General features: G+C 39.4%; 1 protein-coding gene across 1 annotated transcript in view; it reads right to left on the bottom strand.

Moving 5' to 3' along the window:
• Positions 1-3,917: 3,917 nt before the first annotated feature.
• NDFIP1 (Nedd4 family interacting protein 1) overlaps positions 3,918-27,897 on the bottom strand; it is a gene marked incomplete at both ends in the record, with an annotated part of 41,114 nt that continues 17,134 nt past the window's right edge. The window contains 6 exons of the mRNA XM_080695286.1: positions 3,918-4,021; positions 9,440-9,506; positions 12,345-12,469; positions 13,412-13,499; positions 17,275-17,405; positions 21,886-21,973. Of these exons, the coding sequence (XP_080551412.1) occupies positions 3,918-4,021; positions 9,440-9,506; positions 12,345-12,469; positions 13,412-13,499; positions 17,275-17,405; positions 21,886-21,973 (603 nt within the window). The remainder of the gene's footprint in view (positions 4,022-9,439; positions 9,507-12,344; positions 12,470-13,411; positions 13,500-17,274; positions 17,406-21,885; positions 21,974-27,897) is intronic.

The following is a 27,897-nucleotide window of genomic DNA, read 5'->3' as shown; positions in this document are numbered from 1 at the left end:
AATTCACAATAGCCAAATTATGAAAGCAGCCTTGGTGTCCATCAACAGATGGATTATGAAATTACAGGATAGACACAATGGAATTCTACTCAGCAATTAAAAACAAAATTTGTGTAATTTGGATCTAGAGAATATTATGCTAAGTGAACTTAGCCAGTCACAGAAAGTGAAGGGTCATATATTTTCTCTCATATGTGGAAACTAGGGAGAAATCAGGATGCAAGAAGGATTTACAGGCGAACCCCAGTGCTGGGATGGAGGGATTCCAGGGGAAGGAGAGACTAGATGAAGGAAATACTCCCATCGACACTATATATGTATGTGAAATTGCCAACGCCAAACTCAGTGCTGTGTGTATGTTTGTCACTATCACTTTGAACCTCATAATGTGAGATTAATGCAGTATTAAAAATGTATTTAAATAAAATTAACTGGGGGGAGGACCACCACCTATGAGCTGGACATGGTGGAGTACACCTACAATCCCAGTGACTTGGGAGGTGAGATAGGAGGATTAAGTTTCAAGGCCAGCCTCAGAAATTTAGCAAGACCTTCGGCAACTTAGATCCTATTTCAAAATAACAAATAAAAGTCAGGTGTGGTGGCACACACTTGTAATTTCAGCACTAGGGAGGCTGAGACAGGAGGATCACAGGTTTGAGGCCAGCCTTAGTTATGTAGTGAGACTGTTTCTAAATAAAAAACAAAATGGGGTTCAATCTCCAGTACCCCCCACCCCCCCACACACACACACAAAAAAAAAAAAAAAAAAAAAAGAGAGAGAGAGAAAAGAAAAAGGGCTAAGGATATAGCTGGGGGATAGAATTCCACTGGGTTCAACTCCTAGTACCCAGAATAAATATATAAAGACCTATGACGACAAGTGTCTGTCTCTTCTGTTCTAATGGAAGTGACATTTGTTTTTAGTGGTACTGGGGATGGAACCCAGGGGCATTCTACCTCTGGGCTACACCCCCAGCCCTATATTTTTACTCTTTATTTTGAAACAGGGTCTCACTGGGTTGCAAAGGGCCTCGCTAAGTAGCTGAGGCTGGCTTCAAACCTGCGCAATCCTCCTATCTCTGCCTCTCAAATGCTGGGATTACAAGCATGCGCCACCATGCCTGCTGGAAGCGACAATTCTTCATTGTACACTAAACTCCGCCAATCATGACTGAAACTTGGAACAGAAGAATTCAAATGCACAGGTAATTTTCCTAATATACCTGAAGCTACCATTTACCCAGATAATTCTGCCACATTTCACACAAAAAAGATTTCCAAGGATCCCAATGACATCCTGATATACTTAAATGCACTATGGCAAAGTTAAATTCAGAGATTCTGCAAATACTTTTAAAAAATAAAAGTTACAAAAAACTAATATATTTTTTGAGCATGCTTCTCTGAAAATAGTAAGCATATGTAGCCCCAAAATAATTTTAAGAAAAGTTATACAGGCCTGAAATATATGCTCTCAATGGATGTATGTGTATGAGTGTTTCTGCTAAAGAATGAACTCAGGGCCTTGCTCATGCTAGGCAAACACTCCCCAGCCCTCTCCACACATTTTGTTAAATGCAATTTTCATGTAATATTTTTAGGTATTTCTGTACTGGCATAGTAAATTGTTTTGATTCTTACAGGGTGTGACCCAGGGGCTTTTCATCTCCGGGCTATACTCCTAGACCTATTTTTTTATTAGTCTTTTCTGATTGGATTACTGCATACATCATTTTTTTGGGGGGGGGGTACTACAGATTGACTCAAAGGTGTTCTGCTTCTGAGCTACACGCCCAGTCCTTTTTAAACGTTTTTTTAAAAATTTTTATTTTTATTTTATTTATTTATTTATTTTTGGCAGTACAGGGGATGGAACAAACAGAGGCATTCTACTCCTGAGCTACATGCCTACACCTATTTTTTTTTATTCTTTATTTTGAAACAGAATCTCATTGAGTTGCCAAGGGCCCCACTAAGTAGCTGAGGCTGTCCTCAAACTGTAATCCTCCTGACTCAGCCTCCCAAATGCTTAATACAGTATCTAACACAAGGAAAATTTTATAAATAAGGTTACTGTGATTATATCATGCTTGAAAAAAATTTTTGTGTAATTGGTACTGGGGATTGAGCCCAGGGACATTCTACCTCTGAGGTACACCCAAGCCCTTTTCATTTTTTATTTTGAAACAGTCCTGCTAAGTTGCTGAGAACTTTGCTAAGTTGCCTGAGGCTGGTCTTGAATCTGTGATCCTTCTATCTAAGCCTCCAAAGTACTGGAATTACAAGAGTGTACTACCATACCTTATAGGCTTTTAAAAAACTTTTGTTGGCATTCAAGGTACCACCTATATTCTAGTTCTTAAAAGTTTTGAACGCTCTCTCATTATGTGGCAAATTAAATATGGTAGATACATTATTTTCTTGGAGCACATATCCTGAGACTACCATGCATCTTCAAAATTGAGAGCCCCACTCCTAGCTTATGATTACCTACAAAAACCAGGACATTCAACAGCAAGCAGAGAAGAAATTAATGTCCACATGGGCTTAGATTTGCACTGAGCCAACGTGTCAACTGTGTTAAAGGACAGTTCTATGAATTTGATGGTTCCTGGGCAAATGAGCTGATTAGGTCTGGTTTTCTAGTCTTGGCCCTTGATATTCCTTTATGTTCCCGAATTGACTTCCCTGCCTTTACTTCTGTTCGTCACTCTGCCTCAAGTGATTCTGAAATTCTTCCCCACCCCCACCGCACTATCCAATTTCCACTAGCTGAAATCCTACCTATCCCTTAAGGACTATCACAATTGCTAAATCGTGCCCAGGGCCCTCAACTGAACCATCCTCTACTGTGGTGTTCTAGGATATCCGTCATCCACACAGTTCCCAACAGTGAAGAAGCCAAGAGCCAAGTCCAAGAGGACCTGAACTGCCTCACCAGAGAGCTTGCTCAGCCTGGCACTCCTTCAAGGTTCTCCACCTCTTACTTCAGGTAGCTACTGATGTAAGACAGAGTAAGCCTCTGAGTAAAACCACGCAAATCAGAGAGCCTTTGCAGGGCTTAATTTTCCTGTTCTAGGTAAGAGAAAAGGCCTTTTCTCCCTTCCTTCCTTCCTTGGGTTTGACTGTCCTCACCACCACATTGTTATCTGGGTGTAAACTGGAAGAAAGGCACCAGGAAAAACTCAATGATAAATCTTAAGAGATGGAAGCTTTGGTAGGCTTATCAGTAGTAGACCAGGCCAAAGGAGTTCCTAAAGTACTCTATGGTCTCTCTAAGGGGATCTGCAGGATTAGAGAAGACCAGTAACAAAGGCCTATAATCTCAGCACTTGGGAGGCTGAGACAGGATGATCAAAAGTTTGAGGACAACAGTATGCAGTAACTAAGTGAGACCTTGTTTCAAAAAATAGGAGGCCGGGTGTGGTGATGCACACTTATAATCCCAGCATTCAGGAGGCGGACAGAGGAAGATCACGGTTTGTGGACAGTTTCAGCTACTTAGTGAGACCCTTCGCAACTCAGTGAGACCCTGTTTCAAAAATAAAAAGACTAAAAAATAGGGCTGGGGGTGTAGCTCAGAGGTACAATGCCCCTGGGTTCCACCCCGTATACCGCAAAAAAAGGGGTAGCATGGGGTGTAGTTCAGAGGTAGATCTCCCCTGAGTTTAATCCCCAGTATGGGGGGGCGTGAGGTAAGTTTTCCCCCCTATGGTAGCTATTCTCACTTGCTCTTATCAATAGCTTTTTGTAGACCCTCCCCTACTAAACCAAACACTACAAAAAGGACTGTCTTCTTTACTGTCTATAAATCCCTTACCACAGATTCTTATTCTAAAACTAGATGAAAATATGTAGTGTATCATGATTATCCTGGAATTAAAACACATTTCCCTCCCCCCTTTATAATACCTTTAATAAATAAAGAGAACTCTGGTCCTGGGGAGATTTGAGAAAGTTTCCGGCATCTTCCGAACTTTTGCATAATTGATAAATCCTCTGAGAAACAGGAGAAAGCCTGATTTAAGAAAAAAAAGTTAAGAATGAATTTATAATTTCCATGTTAAGTCCCCTCCCCCAAAATATCCCACATGAGAGCAATACTTCTTTTTGCTAAAGACTAAACGTGAATATTTTCCTCCAGAATCTCCACAGGTTTTTCACACCAAATTATTCACTGCTCAATGAGAAGGCATAATCTCAAGAACCAAGTTTCAAAATTTTGCATATACAGAATCTAACTGGTCTAAAAAGAAAATAAATGAGGTCAAACGTTTTCATTTGGAGACTTCATTGAGTAGCATGTAAAAAAAAAAAAATCAATCCAAGATAATTAACTCCAAAAGAGGGAGAGAAAAACTATTTTTCTCAAGTAAAAAATACTCTTAATTTTTCTTAAGTTTTATTGTCAACAGTACATAACACCGTCCACTAGATGTCAGGATCCCCTCACTTATTAGAGTATTTCTCATTCTGAAATATCTCTCTACTCTTATTAAGGATCATTTTGTGTGAGTATCAGAATCTATACACTCACACAAGTTTACACCTCCTGAAATGGTCTGTGGGAAGTGATGTGTCCCTTCCAATACAGACCACACACTCCTAACTCTTCAGATGGCCCTGAATCTTAAGCACATTTTTAAATACCTTTACTGAGTCATAATTTACATACCACAACATTCACTGTCTACAATAAGCTGGGCTCTAGTAAATTTATACTCACATAACCATAATTTAACTTTAGAACATATCCACCACTCCCCCAAAACCCTGTGCCAATTAGGAATCACTCCCCATTCACCTGTTTCTCCTCCCCAGCCCCACCTGCCCCAAGTAACTGTTTCTCTACTTTTGAATACATTTTAAAATATACTCAGTGGTGGAAAACTCTTTATACTCAGACAGAAGAAATGTTTTTGGTAATAACCAAGAGTTTTCACTGCTGACCTTGGTAAACACCATTGTATTTGGCACCAGAACAAAACTATGTAACAGGGGTCACCCCTCAAATGCTGGGTCAGAGGATGCCTCTTAAAACAGAGCATCACGTCTACATCAGGGCTCAAGGGTTTGTCGGCCACAGCATAGACAGCAGCAAGATTACCCCTCTGTGTCGGTCTTTGAGGAAAATAAGTTTGCCTCAGGAAGGGAAGTCTGAACCTGTCAAACCTGTCAAACAATCCCTTGAGAAGCCAAAGTCACCAGTAGGTTTTTTTTTTTTTTTTTTTTTTTTTTCAGTACTGGGGATAGAACCCAGGGGCATTCTACCTCCAAGCTACACCTCCAGCCTTATTTTTTATTCTTTATTTTGAAACAGAGTCCCAATGAGTTCAATGAGTTGCAAAGGGCCTCACTAAGTAGCTGAGGCTGTCCTCCAATGGCGATTCTCCTGTCTCAGCCTCCCAAATGCTGGGATTATAAGCATACGCCAGTGACCAGCTCAGTAGGTGATTTTGATGCACCAGAGGATTCTCATTTAGAGAAAGACACTAAAAAAACTTTTCAAATGATGTTAAACCAGTTACAAGAAAGAAAGAAAGAAAGAAAGAAAGAAAGAAAGAAAGAAAGAAAGAAAGAAAGAAAGAAAGGAAGGAAGGAAGAAAGAAAGAAAGAAAATGAGAGGAGAGGAGAGGAGAGGAGAGGAGAGGAGAGGAGAAGAGACGAGACCCAAAACCTACCCAATATGGAGACTGTAAACAAAAAGGGCATTGCATTTTTCTTTTTGGTACTGGGGACTGAACCCAGAGCCATTCTACCTCTGAGCTCTACCCCCAATTGCCCCCCTCGTTTAATTTTTGTTTTGAAACAGGGTCTCACTAGGTTAAGAGTCTTACTATGTTGCTGAGGTTATCTATGAACCTGTGATCCTCCTGTCAGTCTCCCAAATACTGAGATTACAGGTGTGTGCCACTATGTCTGGCTGGTTTTTAAGTCACATATTCTTTAACCTCAAAAAGATGCTGTATTGATTTTTAAGTCACATATTCTTTCAGTATCATTTTTCTCATTATGTATATCTGAATTACTTATTTCAGATTATTTTCTCTTTATATTCTTCGTTTCTTTATATCCATTTAATTTCCTTCTCTCTCTCTCTCTCTCTCTCTGAACTAGAAATTGAAACCAGGGCCTTGTGCATACTAGCCAAGCACTTTACCACTAAGCTACATCTTCAGCCCTAAATTAGCTAATTTCCACAAGGGTTTAAAAAATATATATGATGCCGGGCATGTTGGTGCATGCTTGTAATCCCAATAACTGGGAAGCTGAGACAGGAGGATTGCAGGTTTGTGGCCAACCTCTGCTACTTAGTGAGGCCCTCAGTCACTTGGTGAGACCTTGTTTCAAAACAAAGAAAAAATATGGGGCCAGGAGTGTAGCTTAAGATAGAAGGCTCTGGGTTCAATTCCCAGTACTAAAAAAGTGTGTGTGTGTGTGTGTGTGTGTGTGTGTGTGTGTGCGCGCGAGAGAGAGAGAGGGAGGGAGGGAGGGAGGGAGGGAGGGAGGGAGGGAGGGAGGGGACACACTTTGGAAAAAAATACCCATACACTAGCACATACTAACTTTAACTTAAATTTAAACTAAACACACTGGCGCTATATAAAGGATAATTAGAGCTAGGTATGATGGTGCTTATCTGTAAACCTAGTACTTGGGAGACTGATAAAGAAGGACCACAAGTTTGAGGAGAGACTCAACAATGTAATAAAAACTCTCAAGCAACTTAGTAAGACCCAGTTTCGAAATAAAAAATAAAATAAGGGCTGGGGATGTAGTTCAGAGGTAAAATGTCCCTGGCTGGGTTCAATCCCAGTACAAAAAAAGGATAATTTGAGCTACAAATTTTATTTTTCAATTTAATCAGTTGCTTGTAAAACAATTTTAAAAATAAAAGGAAGCCAGGCATGGTAGTGCACGCTTGTAATCCCAGAATTTAGGAAGCTGAGACAGGAGGATCTGGATTCGAGGACAGCCTCAGCTATTTAGTGAAGCCCTTTGCAACTCAATGAGACCCTGTTTCGAAATAAAGAATAAAAAATCAGGCTGGGGGGTGTAGCTTGGAGGTAGAATGCTCCTAGGTTCCATCCCCACTGCCCCAAAAAACAAAACAAAACAAAAACCCCCAAAGAAACAAAGAAAAAGCAAGCCAGGCAAGGTGGTACACACCTGTAATCTCAGGGAGACTGAGACAGGAAAATAGGTTTGAAGCCAGCTTCGGCAACTTAATGAGACCCTGTTTCAAAATAAAAAGGGCTGGGGATGTACTTATAAGACAGAATGCCCCTCCTACCCCCCCCCCAATTTTTTTTTAAAGTCAGGTGCTTTATGTGAATGATTTAATTTCTAAATATTGACAACTAATTTAAAAACAAATTAAAAAAAAAAAACCTAAAACTGCCAGGCCTGGTGGTTTAAACTTGTAATCTCAGCAAATCAGGATTGTGAGGCTGAAAGATCACAAATTTCAGGTCAGCCTACACAACTTAGCAAGATCCAGTCTCAAAATTAGGGAAAAAAGGGAGTGGTGGGCACACACTTATAATCTCAGTACGTGGGAAGCTAAGACCAGAGAATTGCATGCTCATGGTCAGCCTCAGCAATTCAGTGAGGCCCTCTTAGTGAGGCAATTCATTGAGACCCTGTTTCCAAATTAAAAAAAAAAAAAAAAAAAAATAGCTGGAATGTAGCTCAGGGATAGAATGCCCCTGGATTAAAAATAAAGAATAAAAATTAGGCTGTGAGTGTAGCTTGGAGGTAGAATGTCCCTGTGTTTAATTTCCAGCACCCCTCTCCCCCAAAAAAGGGCTGGGGCTGGAGGATGGTGAGGCATGATTATAATGCCTGTACTTGGGAGGCTGAGACAAAGGATCTCAGGTTCAAGGCCAGCCTCAGAAATTTAGCAAGATCCTGTTTCATTTCAAAGTAAAAAGGGCTGGAGGTATAGATTAGAGGTAGAATGCCCCGGGGTTCAATACCCAGTACAAGTAAATAAATAAAATTCATGCTGTAAACAGTCTGAAAACATGCTTAATAATTCTTAGGTTCATTCATGAATTAACTTTAGGCTCTGGGGAAATGAGGTGGTCAGCCTTTCTCCTAAAAGTACAGTTTAGAGAATAAGCAAACCAAGAGTGACTGTCCTATTGGTTACTTTCATTATTAAATTTCTTAAAAATAGAGTGGAAAAAACACTATTCCTTCATTTGAAATTTCAATGACCAACAGAGTAGATGATGCTATTACATGCGAAGGGCAGAGGATGACTTGTATTTTCTAAGTAAAATTAGGGCTAGCAATGCTTGATTCTATCAGCCTAAGCAAAGCAGGTCCTGAATCTATTAAGCACCTACTGAGCATGGGCATGCAACCCATTATCAGCACACCACCAACAGAGTCCAAACCAGGAGGTAGAAAAAAATTATGTCACAGATATAGTAGAAGGCAATTACATCATCTTTATTTTTATTTACTTATTTTTTGTGGTACTGGGTATTGAACCCAGGGGCATTCTTCCTCTAAGTTCTACTCTGAGCCCTATCTTTTTTTATTATCAACAGTCTTGCTAAATTGCAGAGGGCCTCACTAAGTAGCTAAGCCTGACCATGAATAATCCTCTTGTCTCAACCTCTCAAGCACTAGGATTAGAGGTTAGAGTCAAAAAATATAACCTAAAGACAGATACTCTGAACTATTAAAAAAAAAAAAAAAGTCTCCTCCCCAGTATAAAGTAAGTTGTATTCTTATCAATAGTAAAAAAAATAATGGTTCTTTCAGAGTTTATGTTGAACAAGGCTTTATATTTTCTGTTGCCTACTGACAGATCTAACCAAAGATGGGCCACATATATTCATGAGTTAGTTCAACTGGCAATAGTATGCTTTTAAGTAATTTGGGGTTGAGTTTGTGAATGTTTTGTGACAATAATGCACAAGGGGGGAAAAAATTCTATAGACTGTCTAGTTATCACATGGAAGAGAAGCATGTATGTAAATGGGTTAGGAAAAACAACTTTGATATAGACTTTATTAACATGCATATTATTAGTCTGATGGTGATAACAGCCTAATCTTTAAGAAAAAATACTTTAAAAATTATACTTTAATTCATCATTAGTATAGTATATTACTATACACAAAGTGAGATGAGGGTCTACTAAAAGCAAAAATTTTTTTGTGGTACTGGGGATAGAACCCAGGGATATTCTACCTCTGAGCTACACCCCCCAGACCAATTTTTATTTATTTATTTTTGTTTTGAAACAGGATCTCACTATGTTGCTGAGAATCTCAAGGTTGCTGAGGCTGTCCTCAAACCTGCAATCCTCTTTTCATCCTTTCAAATACTGAGATTACAAGTGTAATGCCCAGCTTACTAAAAGCAATTTTAATTGTAAAAATTTAACATAACCTTTTCTTATATTAAAAGCACTTACCTAAAACCAGGAACACCCACCAGAGCCAATACTGACCATCAAAGTATCCAGGGAAATAGGTGGAAAACTGAAAGAAAAAAAAAGATACCTTAACAAACATAATTTTACATATTAAGGGCACAAAAAATATATGGCTTTTACTTGCTATATCATTGCTGTTGTTTAGCCCTTACAGTAATTTTTTTTCTATTGGTACTAGGGACTGAACCAGAAACATTCTACCATTAAGCTACATCCCCAGACCTTTTTATTTATTTGAAACAAGGTCTTATTAAGGTTGCTGAAGCTGGCCTCAAACCTGCAATCCTCCTGTCTCAGCCTTCCAAGTGCTAGGATTAAGTATGTACACCACCTTGTCCGGCTCCTTAAAATAATTTTTAAAATACAAGTTAATGTAAGCCAGGTGTGGTGGCGCACACTTGTAATCCCAGCATTTGGGATGCTGAGACAGGAGAATAGCGGTTCGTGGACAGCCTCAACTACTTAGTGAGGCCCTTTGCAACTCAGTGAGACCCTATTTCAAAATAAAGAATAAGAAATAGGGCTGGGGGTGTCTCTCGAAGGTAGAATGCCCCCGGGTTCCATCCCCAGTACCAAAAAAACCCCCAAAAACCGAACTTAAAAAAACAAACAAACAAGTTAATGTGTTTCAAATATTGCTGATTTGAACTGTTTATGGCAAATGCAAATCTATTTCCTTTCATGGAGAAGCAATTTTTAAATATAAATATGATAAATTTTGCCAGGCATGGTGGTGCATGCTTATAATCCCAGTACTTGGGAGGCTGAGACAGGAGGATTGTGCAGGTTCGAAGCCAGCCTCAGCTACAGCTACTTAGATGAGGCTCTCAGCAACTTAGTGAAACCCAGTTTCCAATTAAATATAAAATAGGTCTAGGAGTGTATCCCTGAGGTAGAAAATTGCTGGGGTTCCATCCCAGTACCACCAAAAGTAAATTAATAATAATAATAATAATAATAATAATAATAATAATAATAATTTAAAAATAAAAATAAGCAAATAAGATAAATTTCAGCTTTATGGGCTCCTTGCTTTTAAAATATACAAAATCTGTTTTTTAGAACACCCACCCCAATAGTATTTGCCCTTCTAGAAATATGTTTCAATGACATTTCACTTGGTTTATTTGGGACCAGAGGCAACTATTTGGTTGATATCACGGCCTCCTTTCTAATGTTCCTACACCTCTAGTCTTTCCTTCAAGGGAAGCTTTACTGTATCCAGCATTGTAATCCCACAACTTTTCCAGGAAATATTTTGGAAGGAGAACAGGGAGTCATTCTGGCAAATGGAAATTCAAAGCCTCTGACAAGGCGTCTTTGCTCTTAAAACTGCAGTGAATTACAGTTCCCAGTTTGATCAGGCAATCAAGAGGGGGAAACAACGGGGACACTACAATCTCTCTAATGCTAAGCTATGATATTTGGTAGGTGTATGAAATCCATTTTTTACTTACAATGATTTTATCAGGATGCATCCCATCATAAGTCAAGGGATGTCTGTGGTTTCTTTTTTTCTGTTGCACACTGCTGTGTTTCGGTGTGATATATGAAACTGCCATCTTTTGTTCTTTTTTCTTTTTTTCAGTACTGGAGATGGAATTTCAGGGGCATTCTATCTCTGAGCTACACCCCCAGCCCTATTTTTTATTCTTTATTTTGAAACAGGGTCTTACTGAGTTGCAAAGGACCTCATTAAGTAGTAGCTGAGGCTGTCTTCAAACCGAGATCCTCCTGTCTCAGCCCCCCAAAGGCTGGGATTACACGTGTGCACCACCACGCCTGGCTCCATCTTTATATTTAAGGAGAGTAGGAATGGTAGCAATATGCTGAAATACCAGCTCTCCCTGATGATGCTGATGAACTCTATTGATTAAACTAACCTCCATGTCAGGACTTGTTTTCATGAGAAGTAACTTTCCCCATTGTTTTTCTGATTTTCTAACCCTTTTTAGGGGGGTGCTAGGGATTGAACTCAGGGGGATTCTATACATGGTGGTACGGGAGGTTGAATCCAGGGGCTTCTTGACTCTGAAATACAGTTATTTTTTATTTTTAAATAGGACCTCACTAGGTTGATGAGAGTTTTGACAATTTGCTGAGGCTGGCTTAAAACCTGCAATCCTCTTGTCTTGGCCTCCCAAATATTAAGTTACAGGTATGCGCCACTGTGCTCTGCTTCAAAATCTTATTGTAACATAGCTCTTAGGAACCTTACTATATAGGTGAGTGTGGTGGTTTACATCTGAAATCCCAGCTACTCGGAAGGTTGAAGCAGGAAGATTTCAATTTTGAGGTCAGACTTGCCAACTTAGCAACACCTTCACTCAAAGAAAAAAAGTCTGGGAATAAAACTCAGTGGTAGAGTACTTGCCCTCACATGCCAGGTGTTTAATCTCCAAGAACCATGAAAAATGAGTAAAGAAAGTAGTTGGTGAATAGCCTGTAGGATAAACCAATATTCATTAGATTTGACTATAAAATTTGTATGCAAGAGCCACTTGCAACTGAACTGGGTTCAACTTCATCATGAAATAGAACAAAGACATCAAAAAATAATTTTTATTTTTATTTTTATTTTGGTGGTACTAGGAACCCAGAGGCATTCTACCTTTGACCTACACCCCCTAGCCCAATTTTATCTCTTATGTGGAAACAGAGTCCCGCTAGGTTGATGAGAGTATCACTACTTGCTATGGTGTCCTCGAACCTGCAATACTCCTCTCAGCCTCCCACGTACTGGGATTACAGGCATGTACCACCACACCTGGCTCCAAATATTTTAAATGTTACAGCAACTCCAAAATGAAAATGAAAAATCAAATACTCAAAATCATTCTAATTATCTCTCTGCAGAATCTATCTTTCCTTTTGTTCAACTTACCCTGACAATCAGGATCCACTTAATTAGAGAGAGACCAAATCCGGAGATGGCCCCATACCTTCCTGCAGCTGAGGTGGTCAGGCAAAAAGACAGGAAAAACCCAATCCAATTGAAGAGGAATGCCACTGTAAAGGCAGAGGAGGAAAAAAACATGTCAGAGGTGTCTTGTTAGACAAGGAACAGGAGTGTACTTTACACCTGCCGCTGCTTAAATGGCTTTTCTAAGGAATAAAAGGCAGTCTGCCCTTCACAACCTGCTTCCCCAAAATATACTCATCCTTCTGTCTTTCCCTAACACAACAAAAACATACTCTCTGAATATCACATTTTATACTTCACTGTCAAAAACACTAACATTCACAAAACTGTATACTTATGACCCACACTCTCCGGTGTGTTATATACTTCAGCAGATAAAATAAATACCTTGGCCATTAAATGGATGCTCTCAAATAATCTGATTCAAGTTATTCATCCTCCTGCTCTGTGAATTCTGACACTTTATATAACATCAATAAAATGCAAAACTTTACATGTTTGTTTTGTTTTTGCTGGGGACTGAACCCAGGGACATTCTACTCCGAGCTACATTCACAGCCCTATTTTATTTTTTATTTGGGAACAGGGTCTTGCTAAGTTACATACAGCATCAAGTTGCTGAGAATGGCTTTAAACCTGTGATCCTTCGGTCTCAGTCTCCCAAGTACTGGGATTAAAGGCATGCACCACTACCCCAGCCTTCTTTATGGTTTGAATGGAACAAAACAGTTGCTCACTTCTAAGTAAGATGGATGAAAAGACAGATGCAAAAAAAAAAAAGGGGGGGGGGGAATCAGGCTGACTTTCATCTATCAAAACACAGAAGCTGGTAAAGCAAAATTCGCCAGACAATGGGCATTTACTTCCTACTCTACAGGTTAGGTATAAGTAAGAAAAATGTTAAGGGGCCCTGTAGATCTGGAAGATGAGTTTCAGCTCATGCATTACCCCATAACTATATTTTTCCACAGATTAATCCAAAGCACTCTGGCTTGTAAGAAGTGACTTTGCTGTGTGTATATACTTACTGAAGAAAGTTAACATGAATATCCCATCATTGCCTATCCTTAGCTGGTCAGCATCATCAAAATCATCCCGACCTACAAAATCCTCATCCTAAATGAAAAGAGAAGAAATAAAGTTAATAAATAAGTTATGTCTAAGTCAGGCATGGTGGTGTACACTTGTAATACTAGTACTTGGGAGGCTGAGACAGGAGGATCACAGGTTCATGGTCAGCCTCAGCTACTTAGTGAGGCCCTCTACAACTTAGTGAGACCTTGTTTCAGAATAAAGAAAAATTAAGGCTGGAAGTGTAATTCAGAGGTAGAATGTCCCTCAGTTCAATCCCCAGTACCAGAAGAAAATAAAAGACACAACAAGAAAAACAAAGAAAGGGGAGAGGGGTAAATATGAGTACCAAGGAGAAAATTTATTGCTTTGGTTCAAATGAAACTGATGAGCATAGTGCCAGGTGTGGTGGCGCACGCTTGTAATCCCAGCGCTTGGGAGGCTGAGAAAGGAGGATCGCACAGGTTCAAAGCCAGCCTCAGCTACTTAGTGAGGCTCTCAGCAACTTGGTGAGACCCATTTTTATATGTTTTTTAAATTTGGAAAGAGAGTCTCTTAAACCAGCACGGCTGGCTTCAAATCTGTGCAATCCTCCTGTCTCCGCTCCCAAGCACGGGGATTACAAGCGTGCGCCACCACGCCTGGCCATGGACATAATTTCCAATAATATTATAAATTCTTTCTAACTGTTCTTCCCATCTTTGGTATCATGGCTCCTCCCATAAGTTATCACCAGGCTAATGTTTCCAAAATACCATACTAGTCCTTTCGTGCTCCTGCTTAAAAACTCTGAAGAAGCCAGGCATGGTGGCACATGCTTGTAATCCCTGCACTTGGGAGGCTGAGACAGGAGGATCGCACAGGTTCAAAGCCAGCCTCAGCTACTTAGTGAGACCATGTTTCCAAATAAAGTATAAAATAGGTCTGGGAGTATAGTCTGCAGGTAGAAAGCCCCTGGGTTCCACCCCCAGTACCACCAAAAAACAAAACAAAACAAAACTCTGAAGGACTCTACATACTAAGTTTAAATGTTTCAGCCTAGTATTCCAAGTATTCTACAAAGGCCAATTCTTCTTTTATTTATTTATTTTTTTGGTGCTACTGGAGTTCCTGGGAGCCCTTCTACCTCCGGGCTACACTCCCAAACCTATTTTTTATATTTTTATTTGGAAACAAGGTCTCTTAAACCAGCATGCCTGGCTCTGAACCTGCATGATCCTCCTGTCTCCGCCTCCCAAGCACGGGGATTACAAGCGTGCGCCACCACGCCCGGCTACAAAGGCCAATTCCAATCACATCTTTCTATGTCTCCCATGATCACTTAAGTCATAGTTCTTTGATGTTCACTGTTCTTGTGCAGTGTAGATATGACTTTATTAGTGGGCCATACCTGGATTTTAAGTTTTGTCTCCTGACCTATACAAAGCTTTATATTTATTTATTTATTTATTTATTTATTTATTTATTATTTAGCAGTACTGGGGGTGGAACACAGGGGCATTTGACCTCTGAGCTACACCCCCCTGCTCTATTTTTTATTTTTAAACAGGGTCTCACTGAGTTGCAAAGGACCTCATTAAGTAGCTGAGGCTGTCCATGAAATGAGATCCTCCTGTCTCAACCTCCCAAATACTGGGATTTACAAACCTTTTTTGCTTTTTTAAAAATTATACTAGGAAGCCGGGTATGGTGGTGCATGCCTATAATCCCAGCATTTGGGAGGCTGAGACCAGAGGATCGCAGTTTGTGGACAGCTTCAGCTACTTCATGAGGCCCTCCGCAACTTAGTAAGACCCTGTTTCAAGATTAAAAGTAGAAGGCTGAGACCAGAGGATTGCAGTTCGTGGACAGCCTCAGCTACTTAATGAGGCTGTCCACAACTTAGTGAGACCCTGTTTCAAAAATAAATAATAGGGCAGAGGGTGTAGCTCGAAGGTCGAATGCCCCTGGGTTCCATCCCCAGACCCGCAAAAAAAAAAAAAAAAAAAAAAAAAGATAAAAATAGGGCAGGGGGTGTAGTTCGGAGGTCAAATGCCCCTGGGTTCCACCCCCAGACTCTTGCACACACACACAACTAGAAGCCAGGCATGGTGGCACATACTTGTAATCCCAGTCCTTGGGAAGCGGAGACAGGAGGACCGCAGATTTGCCGCCAGCCTCAGCTCCTTAGTGAGGTGCTCTGCAAATTAGTGAGACTCTGTTTCCAAATAAAAGAATAAAATAGGTCTAGCATGTAGCTCAGAGGTAGAATGCCCTTTGGCTCCATCGTCAGTAACACGCATGCAAGCTACACCACGTATTTACTAAATGTTATTTTTGAGAAATACAAAGCTTTTTAACTTATCCACTTCAAAATATATAGCATCTTGTATTAAAAGTTCCCTATACATGCCTGCTGAATAAAAGTCCTCCTCTGCGTCCTGGCACACACCTGTAACCCCAGTTACTTGGAGACTGAAGGTCATGAGTTTGAGGTCAGAAAAGAAGACTGCAGGCTCAAGGCCAACCCAGGCAAGGCAGTGAAACTGTCTTAAAAAAGCTTCCTAGATGTGTGCACTTGTCTAATGCATGGATTCTGAAGATTTCTGTTACTAATCAGAGCTTATATCCATACTTATCTACTTTCCATCTATTCTAACAATTCTACAGAGTACAGTGTACCAGGAAGGACTCATAAGTCTGGGCTATCTGGGGTTGACTCTTACTTCTGCTACTTACATATAAGGCAAATGACTTTAGGCATTACATCATCTCTCTGGATCTAAATTTTTGCATCTATAAAATGGAGATAATATATTTTCTATCTTGAGAGATTACTGTGATTAGAAACAATACACAAAATATGTAAGAGCATTGAGCACAATAACAACCACATTGTTTCCTTTCAATATATGGCAGCTATGTTATGACTGTTTTATTTTTAGATAAGCTCCATGAAGGCTCTTAGTTTCTCCCTGGCACCTACAAGATTTGAGTGTACTTTACCCATGTAGGATCAGCCTACTATTTCTCATAAACTATTTCTGTCAAGTAGTAGTTTTAGAAGCTCTGCTCTTCATAGTAGGTGCAGTCTATGAAAAGAGGAGCTGTTAGTCAAGGCGTCTCTTCTTATTTTTATTGTTCTTTCCAGCTTTCTCCAGACTTAGAGTCTGGAGCCCTGATTTCCCCCACATTCCTGTAGTCTGCCCCTTATTCTCCCAATATTAAACCCAAGGTCCTACCAACATCAACCTTGACCTGCATGGGTAGTTATGAAACCACACTTTTAAGTCTAACATCAAGAACCAAGAGCGCTCAAAATGTGTGTTGGCTTACTTCACATCCCAGCCCTCATTACTTTACCGCTGGCTAGATGGGATCTGAATTCACTAAATCTTCACAAATGGCAGGACCTTAATTGCTGAAGGTGTAGGGTTCATCTAGATGAATGTTAAAAGTTCCTTTTATTAGCTTAATTCTATGAAGTTAAACATATTTGTTCTTTCCATGGACCTCCATAGTAGCTACCTACCTAACACTAAAATACTAAGTGCATAGAATCAAGATGATATACTTACTACTAAATCTGCTCCTGTTCTAAGATATTTCATCCATCCCAGAAGACTTAAGAAAGTGTAGTACCAGTTTTAGAAACACAGAGTAAATGAGCTAACTTAAATAGTGACTTTCTGGAGTTTACAAACCCAAAAGAAAATGCATCTGTTTGAAATTAACTTTAGGTTCAATAAGTCAGTACTATCCTAAACAGTAACTCTAAACTGGATAATGAAAATTCCCACAAAGCAACCCTTCACATAACATGAATGGCAACTGTACTTACTCTTCCAGGAACCAAAGGGATGGTGGCTTCAGCCTTGGTTCTCTCTGCTTCATCGTAACTGGGCAGTGTTGTAGCCACGTTGTAAGAAGGGGGCTTTGGGAACCCAGACTCATCTTTGTAGTCAAAATATGCTACAGAAAAAAAAGTCCGGTGATTAGCTGAAGAAATAAAGTCATTCCATTAACTGTGGCAAACAAAACTCAGTCATTTCCCTAAGAGTTCAGATAGAATGACAACCAAAAGACAATTACAGTGCTAGGGATACAGCTCAGTAGTAGAACACTTGATTAGCATGAGTGTGGACCTGAGTTCAATCTCCAGCACTGCAAAAAAAAGAAAAGAAAAAAAAAAGCTAATGAACCTACAACTAGATATCAAGATTATGAAACTAAAATTAAGACAGCAGGGTACATGAGGATAAACCAAAGAACAGAAATAGCAATTCAAGAAACATCTATATCTATATCTGTCTAGTCACCTGACTTATACCAAAGGTAACACTAGTATAGTGAAGAAAGATATTTTCAATAAAAGGTGTAGGGCTAACTGGATATCTACATAGAAAAACAAGTTAATCTTAACCATTACTTTATATTATATAGAGAAATCAACTCAGATCTAATCAGGAAAAGTAAAAATAACAAAAACTTTTATAGGAAAATGTGTAATGGAAATTAAAGCTACCATGCAATCCAATGTAAAGAATATACTTTGTTCCACATCAAAATGATTATTTAACATACATACATACATACATAACATGTACATAGATGCATATATTATAAACATTTCACATAAAACTTCCTAGAAAATTTTTGTTTATTAACCAAGATTTTTTTTTTAATTTTCCCGGTACTGGGGATTGAACACAGGGGCATTCTACCTCCAGTGCTCACCCCCAGCCCTATTTTTTCCTTTATTTTGAAGTAGGGTTTCACTAAGTTGCGGAGGGCTTAAGTAGCTGAGGCTAGCCTCAAACCTGAGATCTTCCTGTCTCAGCCTCTTAAGTACTGGAATTACCAACAGGCACAACCACTAAACCAAGACATTTTATAAATTAAAACCTATACTTTAAATTTGCCATAGTAATTATGAATACATTAATATAACTGATATTTTTACCTCTTAAGTGAAGGTACCAAAGACGATTTTTCTCTATTTCAAAAGATTTTTCTAAGTGGGGCATGGTGGCACATGCTTGTAATCCCAGTAATTGGGAGGCTGACACAGGAGGACCGAAGGTTCAAAGCCAACCTCGGCCATGAAGGGAGGCTCTCAGATACCTAATTAGACTATTTCTGGGGTGTAGCTTAGAGGTAGAATGCCTCTAGTTTCAATCCTCAGTATTAAAAAAAAAGGGGGGGGTTTTTTTAAAAATGGAATTTATTAGCTGGATGAGGTAGAAGGGTTTCCAGGAACCCCAGTATCACAAAAAAAAAAAAAAATAGGGCTGAGGGTGTAGCTCAGAAGTAGAATGCCCCAGTTTAATCCCTAGTACCCCCCAACAGTTCTACAAATCTCATAAAGCCACCTCTGAATAAGGCCACTACCAGAGATCTTATACTTTTCTAATTGTTTCTAATTATAATCCCTAAATAATAAAAAAAAATTTAAACAAAGAATATAAAATAAGAGTAAACAAGGTAGAATACCAAAAATGTTTAAAATTTTTACAATTACAGAAGGTAAAACTCAGACATTATTCAGGAAAAAAAATTCTATTCTAATAGTTTGGGATGGCTAAACGTAAAGGACTTCTCTCATTACTAAAACAGGAAATCCAAATTCTTATTAATAATAAATTGGGGTTTTCACTAGGTATGTTTAATGAAACATCAATACACACACACACACACACACACACACACACACACACACACACGATCTGGAGAGGAAAAGGAGTGAATTGTGTGTGTGTGTGGTCCTGGGAATGGAACCCAGGGGCCTTCTACATCCAGGCTATATCCCTAGATCTACTTTATTTTTAATTTGGAAACAGGGTCTTGATAAGTTGCTAAGAGCCTCACTAAGCTGTTGAGACTGGCTTCGAACCTGCAATCCTCCTGTCTCAGCCTCCAAAGTACTGGGATTACAAGTGTGCACCACCACGCCTGCCTAAAATTGAATCAAAATTTACTCCTTGTGATTTCTTTTACAAGTCTTGGTGTTAAAGCTTTATTTTGATTCCATGAGATAACCTAGAATTCTTCCAAACCTTAAGTTAGCAGGATTAGTCTCAGATGCTTACAAGTAAAAGAATCATTATCTAGTACAGAGATAGAAATAAAGGGAATAAAATATTGAAATAAAATAAAATATTACTTATAATATAATTATAATAGTATAATAATTATACTATTATAATTATAATTACATAAATACTATATTGTAATATAATTATATAATATAAATATTATTCAATAAAATATTGAAATATAGAAATAAAATACTGAGAGTTCAGAAACTGAAGTCAGAAGGGAGATGAAATACTGTCTAACCTATGTTCCACACAACTATAATGGCAACCTCAGAGACAGAGATACCAATAGGTTTCATCTCACTTCAGCTGACAAGGACTGTCTAAGGAAGGTGCCCTACTGAAATGGATTCTGAGACCATGTCTGGGCTCCACTGGGATAAATACTATCTTCAATTCACCTGTGTATTCTGAAAGTAGGTTGGGTTCTGTAGTAAGTGGCATATGGCCATATATTTGCCACTCAGAGTCCTGTTTTGGAGAATAGAGAAGAATTTCTATCAAACTAGTCAACTTTAAGGAATTACATCAGAACTGGTTACCAGAAACTGTAGTTACCAAAAGCCCCCAATTACTGACATTTCTTTGCCCCATCTCTCCCACAAATACACATGAAAACCAAATAAATAACCTGGCATAAAATGAGAAACTAAAGGCAAGAAAAGTTTAAGCTATAAAATAGAATGAAAGAGTTGGAGACATCTATTTTTTATTTCTTTAAGAATTTACCAGCCAGCATAGTGGTGCACACCTGTAATCTCAGTACTTGGGATCTGAAGACAGCCTCAGCAAGATAGTGAGACTCTCAGCAATCTAGTGAGACCCTGTTCCAAAAACAAAAAAATTAAAAGGGCTGGAGGTATAGCTAAGAAGTAGAATGTCTCTAGGTTCATATCCCCAATATGAAAACAAACAAAAAAAAAATTTACCAAGCATATGTATATAATCTCTGGACTTGGGAGGCTGAGACAGGATGATTATAGGTCCAAGGACAGCCTTAGCACCTTAGCAAACCCTCAGCAATTGAGCTAGACCCTGTTTCAAAATTAAATAAAATAGGACCAGGTGTGTAGCACAGAAGTGAAATGCCCCTTGGTTCAATCCCCGGTATTGCAAAAGAAGAAAAAGAAAAAAGAGCCAGTATAAAAGACATTCAACATAGTCCATTTCTGATTTAGGATAACAGGCAAAACAACTAATAAAAAAATTGTAAAAATAAAAATCAGGCCGGGCGTGGTGGCACACGCTTGTAATCCCCGCGCTTGGGAGGTGGAGACAGGAGGATCGTGCTGGTTCGGAGATAGCCTCGCTGGCTTAAGAGACCCTGTTTCCAAATAACAAATATAAAATAGGTCTGGGAGTGTAGCCCGGAGATAGAAGGGCTTCCAAGAACCCCAGTACCGCAAAAAATAAATAATAAATAAATAAAATAAAAATCAGATGATCACCTAGTTCCTAAAGTCTACTTTTTTTTTTATCTTTTTTTTTTCCTTTAGTTTTGAAACAGGGTCTCACTGAGTTGCAAAGGGCCTAAGTAGCTGAGGCTGTCCACGAACCGCAATCCTCCTATCTCAGCTTCCCAAATGCTGAGATTACAAGCATTGTACTACCACACCCGGCTGCTAAAGCCTCCTTCTTTTATATTAAGAATCAGTTGGAAGCCAGGTGTGGTGGAACATAACTATGATCTCAGTACTTGGGCAATTGAGACAGGTAAAGAGCAGGCTTGAGGTCAGCCTTGGCAACTTAGCAAGACCTTGTTTCAAAATAAAAAGTAAAAAGGACTAGAAATGCAGCTCAGAGGTAGAATGCTGCTGCATTCAAGCTCCAGTCCAAAAAATTTTTTAATTAAAAAAAGTCACTGGAATGAAATTGAGCTCTATAAAAAAAAAAAAGCCCCATTGAGATTTTATCTGTTTTTCAAAATAGTGAGGCAAGTTTTTTTTTTTTTTTTTTTTTTTTAAATCTTGGGCTTCACACTAAAAATAAGGCCAATGACAATTTAAAGAAAGCTAATGCAATGCTGGGGGTGGTGACGAATGCCTGTAATCCCAGAGCTGAGACAGGAGGATTGCACAAGTTCAAAGCCAGCCTCAGCTACTTAGTGAGGCTCTCAAAAACTTAGACCCTGTTTCTAAATAAAATATAAATTAGGTCTGAAAGTATAGCCCGGAGATAGAAAAGCCCCTGGATTTCACCCCCAGTACCAGAAAGAAAGAAAGAAAGAAAGAAAGAAAGAAAGAAAGAAAGAAAGAAAGAAAGAAAGAAAGGCAGGCAGGCAGAGGCAAATAGCAATAAACACATCCTAGAGAAGATATAATGTTGAGTCAGTAATTACCTCATTCAGTACCTACCTGCACTCTCTGCAGAGATGCTGCTGTAGGGTGGGGGAGCATCACCTACAGCCTGTTCAGGTTCCCCAGGCTCTTCTTCATTCTGCAACTAAGTAAAATTTCAGATATTAATATACATATAAAACCAATTCGAAGAGCCTGAAAACTGGAATAGTCTTTCTGTAAAGTTGGCAATACATTTTTTGGTTTTTTGTTTGTTTGTTTGTTTTTGGTACTGAAGGTGAACTCAGGGACATGGTACCTGAGTACCATGTAGATCACAATCTACACTCCTAGCCCATTTTATTTTTATTTTGAAATAGGGTCTTGCTAGGTTCCGAAGAATCTCCCTAAGTTGCTAAGGCTGGCCTTGAACCTACAATTCTCCTGTCTCAGCCTCTCAAAGTACTGGACTACAGGTTTGCACCAACAATACCCAGCTAATATGTTTCAAAAGCCTTAAATGTGCAAATCCCTTTAAAACGTATCCTACTCCAAGTTATTCTATGGAAATAATCAGAAAAAGAGGTTAGATATAATGCTATTATAGCAAAAATTGGAAACAATTTAAATTCTAATCAAAGGGGGCTTACTAAATAAATGATAAAATCTCACAAGAGTACTAAGCAGCCACTAAAAATAAAAATAAAGGCTGAATGTGGTGGTACATGCCTGTAATTCCAGTACTTGGGAGGCTGAGACTGGAGGATTGCAGGTTCAAGGGCAGTTTCAGCAAGTAGTGAGATTCACATCAATCTAGTGAGATCTTGTTCCAAAATAAAAATAAAATAGGGCTGGAGGTGTAACTCAGGGATGGAATGCCCCTGGGTCCAATCCCCACTACCACAAAAATTAACAATATTTTTATAATACATATAAAAAATGAATAAAACGTGATGATTCAGATAGATATTCCTAGCAAACTGTTAATGAAAAAGCCAAACTTACCAAATATTATGTATCATATAATTTTGTTTTTAAAAAGACACACATAGCCAGGCATGGTGGCACATGCTTGTAATCCCCATGCTTGGGAGGCAGAGACAGGAGGATCACGCAGGTTCGAAGCCAGCTGTGCTGGCTTTAGAGACTCTGTTTCCAAATAAAAATATAAAAATAGGTCTGGGAGTGTAACCCGGAGGTAGAAGGGTTTCCAGGAACCCCAGTACCACACACACACAAAAGACACACATAATCTAGGCACATGGCACATGCACATTCCAGCTACTCAGGAGGGCTGAGGCAGGATGATCACAAGTTCAAGACCCTGTCTCTAAATAAAAAAACAAAAGGACTGCAGATATAGCTCAGTGGTAGAATGCTTGCCTAGTATGCACAAGGCCCTGGATTCAATCCCCAGTACCCACATGCACAAAAGAGTTAAACAATGGAAAGACAATCTACACTGACAGCTACAATTCAACACTGTTATCTCTAGAGGTAATGGAAGTGTAAGAAATTTTTTTTAATTTTTTTTATATGTGTATTCTAATTTTCATAATGAACACTTATCATTTAGATAACCTTATAGAGTTAAAAAAAGAATATGTTAGGACAAAGATAAATCAGACAAACGAAGGTTTACCATTATATTCTACTTGAACACAGAAATTAAATCCTAAATAATTAGCCAGGTGTGATATAATCCCAGTACTTGGGAGGCTGAGACAGGAGGATGGTAAAATTCAAGACCAGCTTCAGCAACTTAGTGAGATTCTCAGTACCCTAATAAAAACCTGTTTCAAAGAAACTAATTATTTATTTATTTATTCATTTATTTTTTGGCAGTACTGTAGATGAAACCCAGGGGCATTCTACCTCCAATCAACATCCCCAGCTCCATTTTTTATCTTTTTTTTTTTTTTTTGAAACAGGGTCTCACTGAGTTGCAAAGGGCCTAAGTAGCTGAGGCTGGCTGTGAACCACAATTCTCCTGTCTCAGCCTCCCAAACGCTGGGATTACAAACTTGTACCACTGTGCCTGACTCCAGCCTCCCCCCACCCCCCCCCTTTTTTTTATTGCGGGTCTGAGGATGGAACCCAAAGGCATTTGACCTCTGAGCTACACCCCAGCCCTATTTTTTATTTTGAAACAGGGTCTCACTAAGTTGCGGAGGGCCTCACTAAGTAGCGGAGGGCCTCACTAAGTAGCTGAGGCTGTCCGTGAACCATGATCCTCCAGTCTCAGCTTCCCAAATGCTAGGATTACAAGCGTGAGCCACCACACCTGGCTTCCAGCCTCCCTTTTTTAAATTTATTTTCTTAAGCTGGGTGTGGTGGTTCACACTTGTAATCCCAGCATTTATGAAGCTAAAACAGGAGGACTGCGGTTCACAGCTAGCCTCAGCTACTTAGTGAGGCCCTTTGCAACTCAGTGAGATCCTCTTTCAAAATAAAGAATAAAAAATAGGGCTGGGGGTGATGCTTGGAGGTAGAATACCCCTGGGTCCCATCCCAAGTAAGTAAGTAAGTAAGTAAGTAAGTAAGTAAGTAAGTAAATGGAGGCTAGGAGTAAAACTCAGCAGAATGATTCTGTGTTCAATCCCCAGCGTTGCAGGGGTTAAAAAAAAAACTTAAATAATTGAAGTGTGGCACATGCTTGTAATTCCAACATTCAGGAAGCTGAGACCAGAGGATCACAATTAGTGGACAGACTCAGCTACTTAGTGAGGTCCTCCACAATTTAGTGAGACCCGGTTTCAAAATAAAGAAAAAATAGAGCAAGGGTTATCGAATGCCCATGGGTTCCATCCCCAGACCCACACACAAAAAACTTAAATAAATAAGACAGTTATGAAAAACATAAAAATTCTAACCTGTCAGTATATCTCCTCTTATTATCTCAGCAATTTCCTGATGATCAAATTTTCAGTTATATTATTTCATTTTGCTTACTTTTTGGTGTTAGAGATTGAATTCTGGGCCTTGGCTGTCTAGGCACATGTTCTATCACTGAACTAAATCCTTAGTCAATCAATTCAAATAATACACTGGAAGTATGCCTGGCTGCTACTGCTGGCATATATAGTCTACCAAAGTCACTGTCACAGAACAAAGACATTTCAATTAATTTTTCCAGTGTGATAATACATTTATTTAAAAATTAAACTAGCAGAGAAGGGAGTGGATCTGTCAAGTAGTAATAGAATATGTATTGATGTAACCAATCTAGGGGTCTGATCTGGCTTCAGTCTCATCAAGTTACATAGAGACAACCAAATTATGTATAAAATATACACCACCTCTAAACCATCCTTTTGTAACGAACACTACCATAAATTGAGACAGAACAAAAGAAGGCACTAGCTGTTCTAACATGAAGTAGAGCTCCCTAATCCAACAAATTCTAAGTGGCCATCTTAATCTGATCCCTATGCTACTCAAAACCAGATTAATACTGCAAAGCACTCAACTTCAAAAGAATTCTTGTGTGATATTCTCATCAGCATATACAATTTGGGCATATTTTTTGAACCCTTGTAACCTAATATAGTTTAATATTTAATATAACTCCCAAGATAATTATATTGTAATCTAAGATAATTTCTTCTTGTAATTAAAAGCATACAGGCAAAATAGCTATAGGACAGCCAAATGTTCCTGGGACACAAAACCATTGAATTATATGAAGTCAATTTGTGAGTTGCTGAATGATTCTCCTGAATTGTGGGTTTTAACTTCTTTTTCTTTTCTTTTCTTTTTTTTTTTTTTTTTTGCGGTACTGGGTGGAACCCAAGAACATTCTACCTCTGAGCTACACCCCTGGTCCCATTTTTTTATTCTTTTTTTTTTTTTTTAAGTGAGGCCCTTTGCAACTCAGTGAGACCCTATTTCAAAATAAATAATAAAAAATAGGGCTGGGGGTATAGCTCAAGAGGTAGAATGCCCCTGGGTTCTATCCCCAGTACTGAAAAAAAAAGTTCTTATATTTCCTTTTTCCTTTCTTTCTTTTTTTTTTTTTGTGTGTGTGGTACTGGGATTCCTGGAAACCTTTCTACCTCCGGGCTACACTCCCAGTTTTATTTTTTATATCTTTATTTGGAAACAGGATCTCTTAAGCCAGCGAGCCTGGCTTCGAACCAGCGCAATCCTCCTGTCTCCACCTCCCAAGCGTGGGATTACAAGCATGCGCCACCACGCCCGGCTCTATTTTTTATTCTTTATTTTGAAATAGGATCTCGCTGAGTTGCAAAGGGCCTCACTAAATAGCTGAGGCTGTCCTCTAACTGCAATCCTCCTGTTTCAGCTTCCCAAATGCTGGGATTATAGGCATGCGCCCTCAGGCCCGGTTTAACATTTATCTGAAGTCCTAAAAAGGGTGTTTTTAGTTCGCTCACCAAAAACTACTTTGTGCCAAGGGAAGGCCTTGAAAAGAAGCTAAAAAGCTGGCAGAAAGAACAGCGGCAGAAAACTGGGGAAGGTGGACCACACCTGTAATCCCAGCATATTGAGAGGCCGAGACAGGAGGATCGCGATTTGTGGCCAGCCTTAGCTACTTAGTGATGCCCTCTGCAACTTCATGAGACCCTGTTTCAAAATAAAGAATTAAAAAAAAAAAAATTGGACTGGGGATATAGCTTAGAGGTAGAATGCCCCTGAGTTCAATCCTCAGTACCGCAAACAACAACAACAGTGGCAGAGGTAACTTTTCATTACAAGAGAGCAGCCAGTAATGCCATCCTTTATTAAACCTAGCTCAATTTCTCACCTGTCTTATACTCCTCAACTTGGTCAAATAGTGCTTTCTCTGCTAAATTTAGGTTTCAGAAAGGAAACGTGGCAATCCTAAGAAATACAGATGTTCAAAAAACAAAGAGGTAAAGAGATCTTACATGACAGTATCTATGATAGGCTGCCTATCTTCTAGCAACCTGGAATGTAAAATTTGATCATTCCATACCATAGTTAGCCGGGCGTGGTGGCGCACGCTTGTAATCCCAGCATTTGGGAGGCTGAGACCTGGAGGACAGCGGTTCGCGGACAGCCTCAGCTACTTAGTGAGGCCCTCTGCAACTCAGTGAGACCCTGTTTCAAAATAAAGAATAAAAAGTAGAGCAGAGGTTGTAGGTCGGAGGTCAAATGCTCCTGGGTTCCATCCCCAGACCCCCCCCCCCAAAAAAGAGTGGGCTATGACTTGTTTACCTAGTTCCAATCCCCCCCTTTGGTAATATTGAGGATTGAACCTAGAGGTGTTCTAACTTTGAGCTATACTTCCAGCCCTATTTTTTTATTTTTTATTTTTTGAAACAGGGTCTTGCTAAGTTGCTGAGGCTAGTCTTGGACCTGTGATCCTCCTGTCTTAGCCTCCCAGGCCTTTTCATATTTTTAGACACAGTTTCACTAAACTGCCTAGGCTATCCTCCTGCCTCAGCATCTTAGGTAGGTGGGATTACAGGTATGTATCACCAGGCCCCAGCTCCCAAATACATTTTTAAGATTCACCTTTTCTGTCCCTAGGAACAATTCATATGCAGCTCTCTCAACCATGTCTCGAGCTCAAGGACCTTCAGGCTCTCTCAGAGAATAAGCATCACTGTCACTTTGGGGTTGAGGCTGGAAAGCTTCCAGTTTCTTCTATCAACTAGGTCAGGCCAGCTGTGGTGGTACACACCTGTAATCTCAGAACCTGGGAGGCTGAGACAGGAGGAGTGCAGGTTCAAGGCCAGCCTTACCAACTTAAGGCTCTCAGCAACCTAGCAAGACCTTGCTTCAAACAAAAAGAACACAGGGCTGGTGGTATAGCTTGGAGGAAAATTTCCTCTGGGTTCCATCCTCAGTATCACAAAAACTGCGCCAGTGGGAATCTGAGGCCATCTTAACTGTCATAGAATCTGGGCTGTAGGTAATCCTTTGAGAGAGGTTTAAAATGGATGGGAACTTCTGTTCTTAGTGCACAGTGCTATTGGGTGGAGCTGAGAGGGAGAAAGCCTTTGATTGTATGAAGGTGATAATAAAAAGGTTTTGGAAGCTGGGGATACTGACACACACTTGTAATCCCAGTACTTGGGAGGCTGAGACAGGATTGTAGTTTCA

The sequence above is a fragment of the Muscardinus avellanarius genome (assembly GCF_963383645.1).
Source record: "Muscardinus avellanarius genome assembly, chromosome: 1".
NCBI classification, from domain to species: Eukaryota; Metazoa; Chordata; class Mammalia; order Rodentia; family Gliridae; genus Muscardinus; species Muscardinus avellanarius.
The sequence above is the reverse complement of the archived record's forward strand: the minus strand, read 5'-3'. Positions and strand labels throughout refer to the sequence as shown.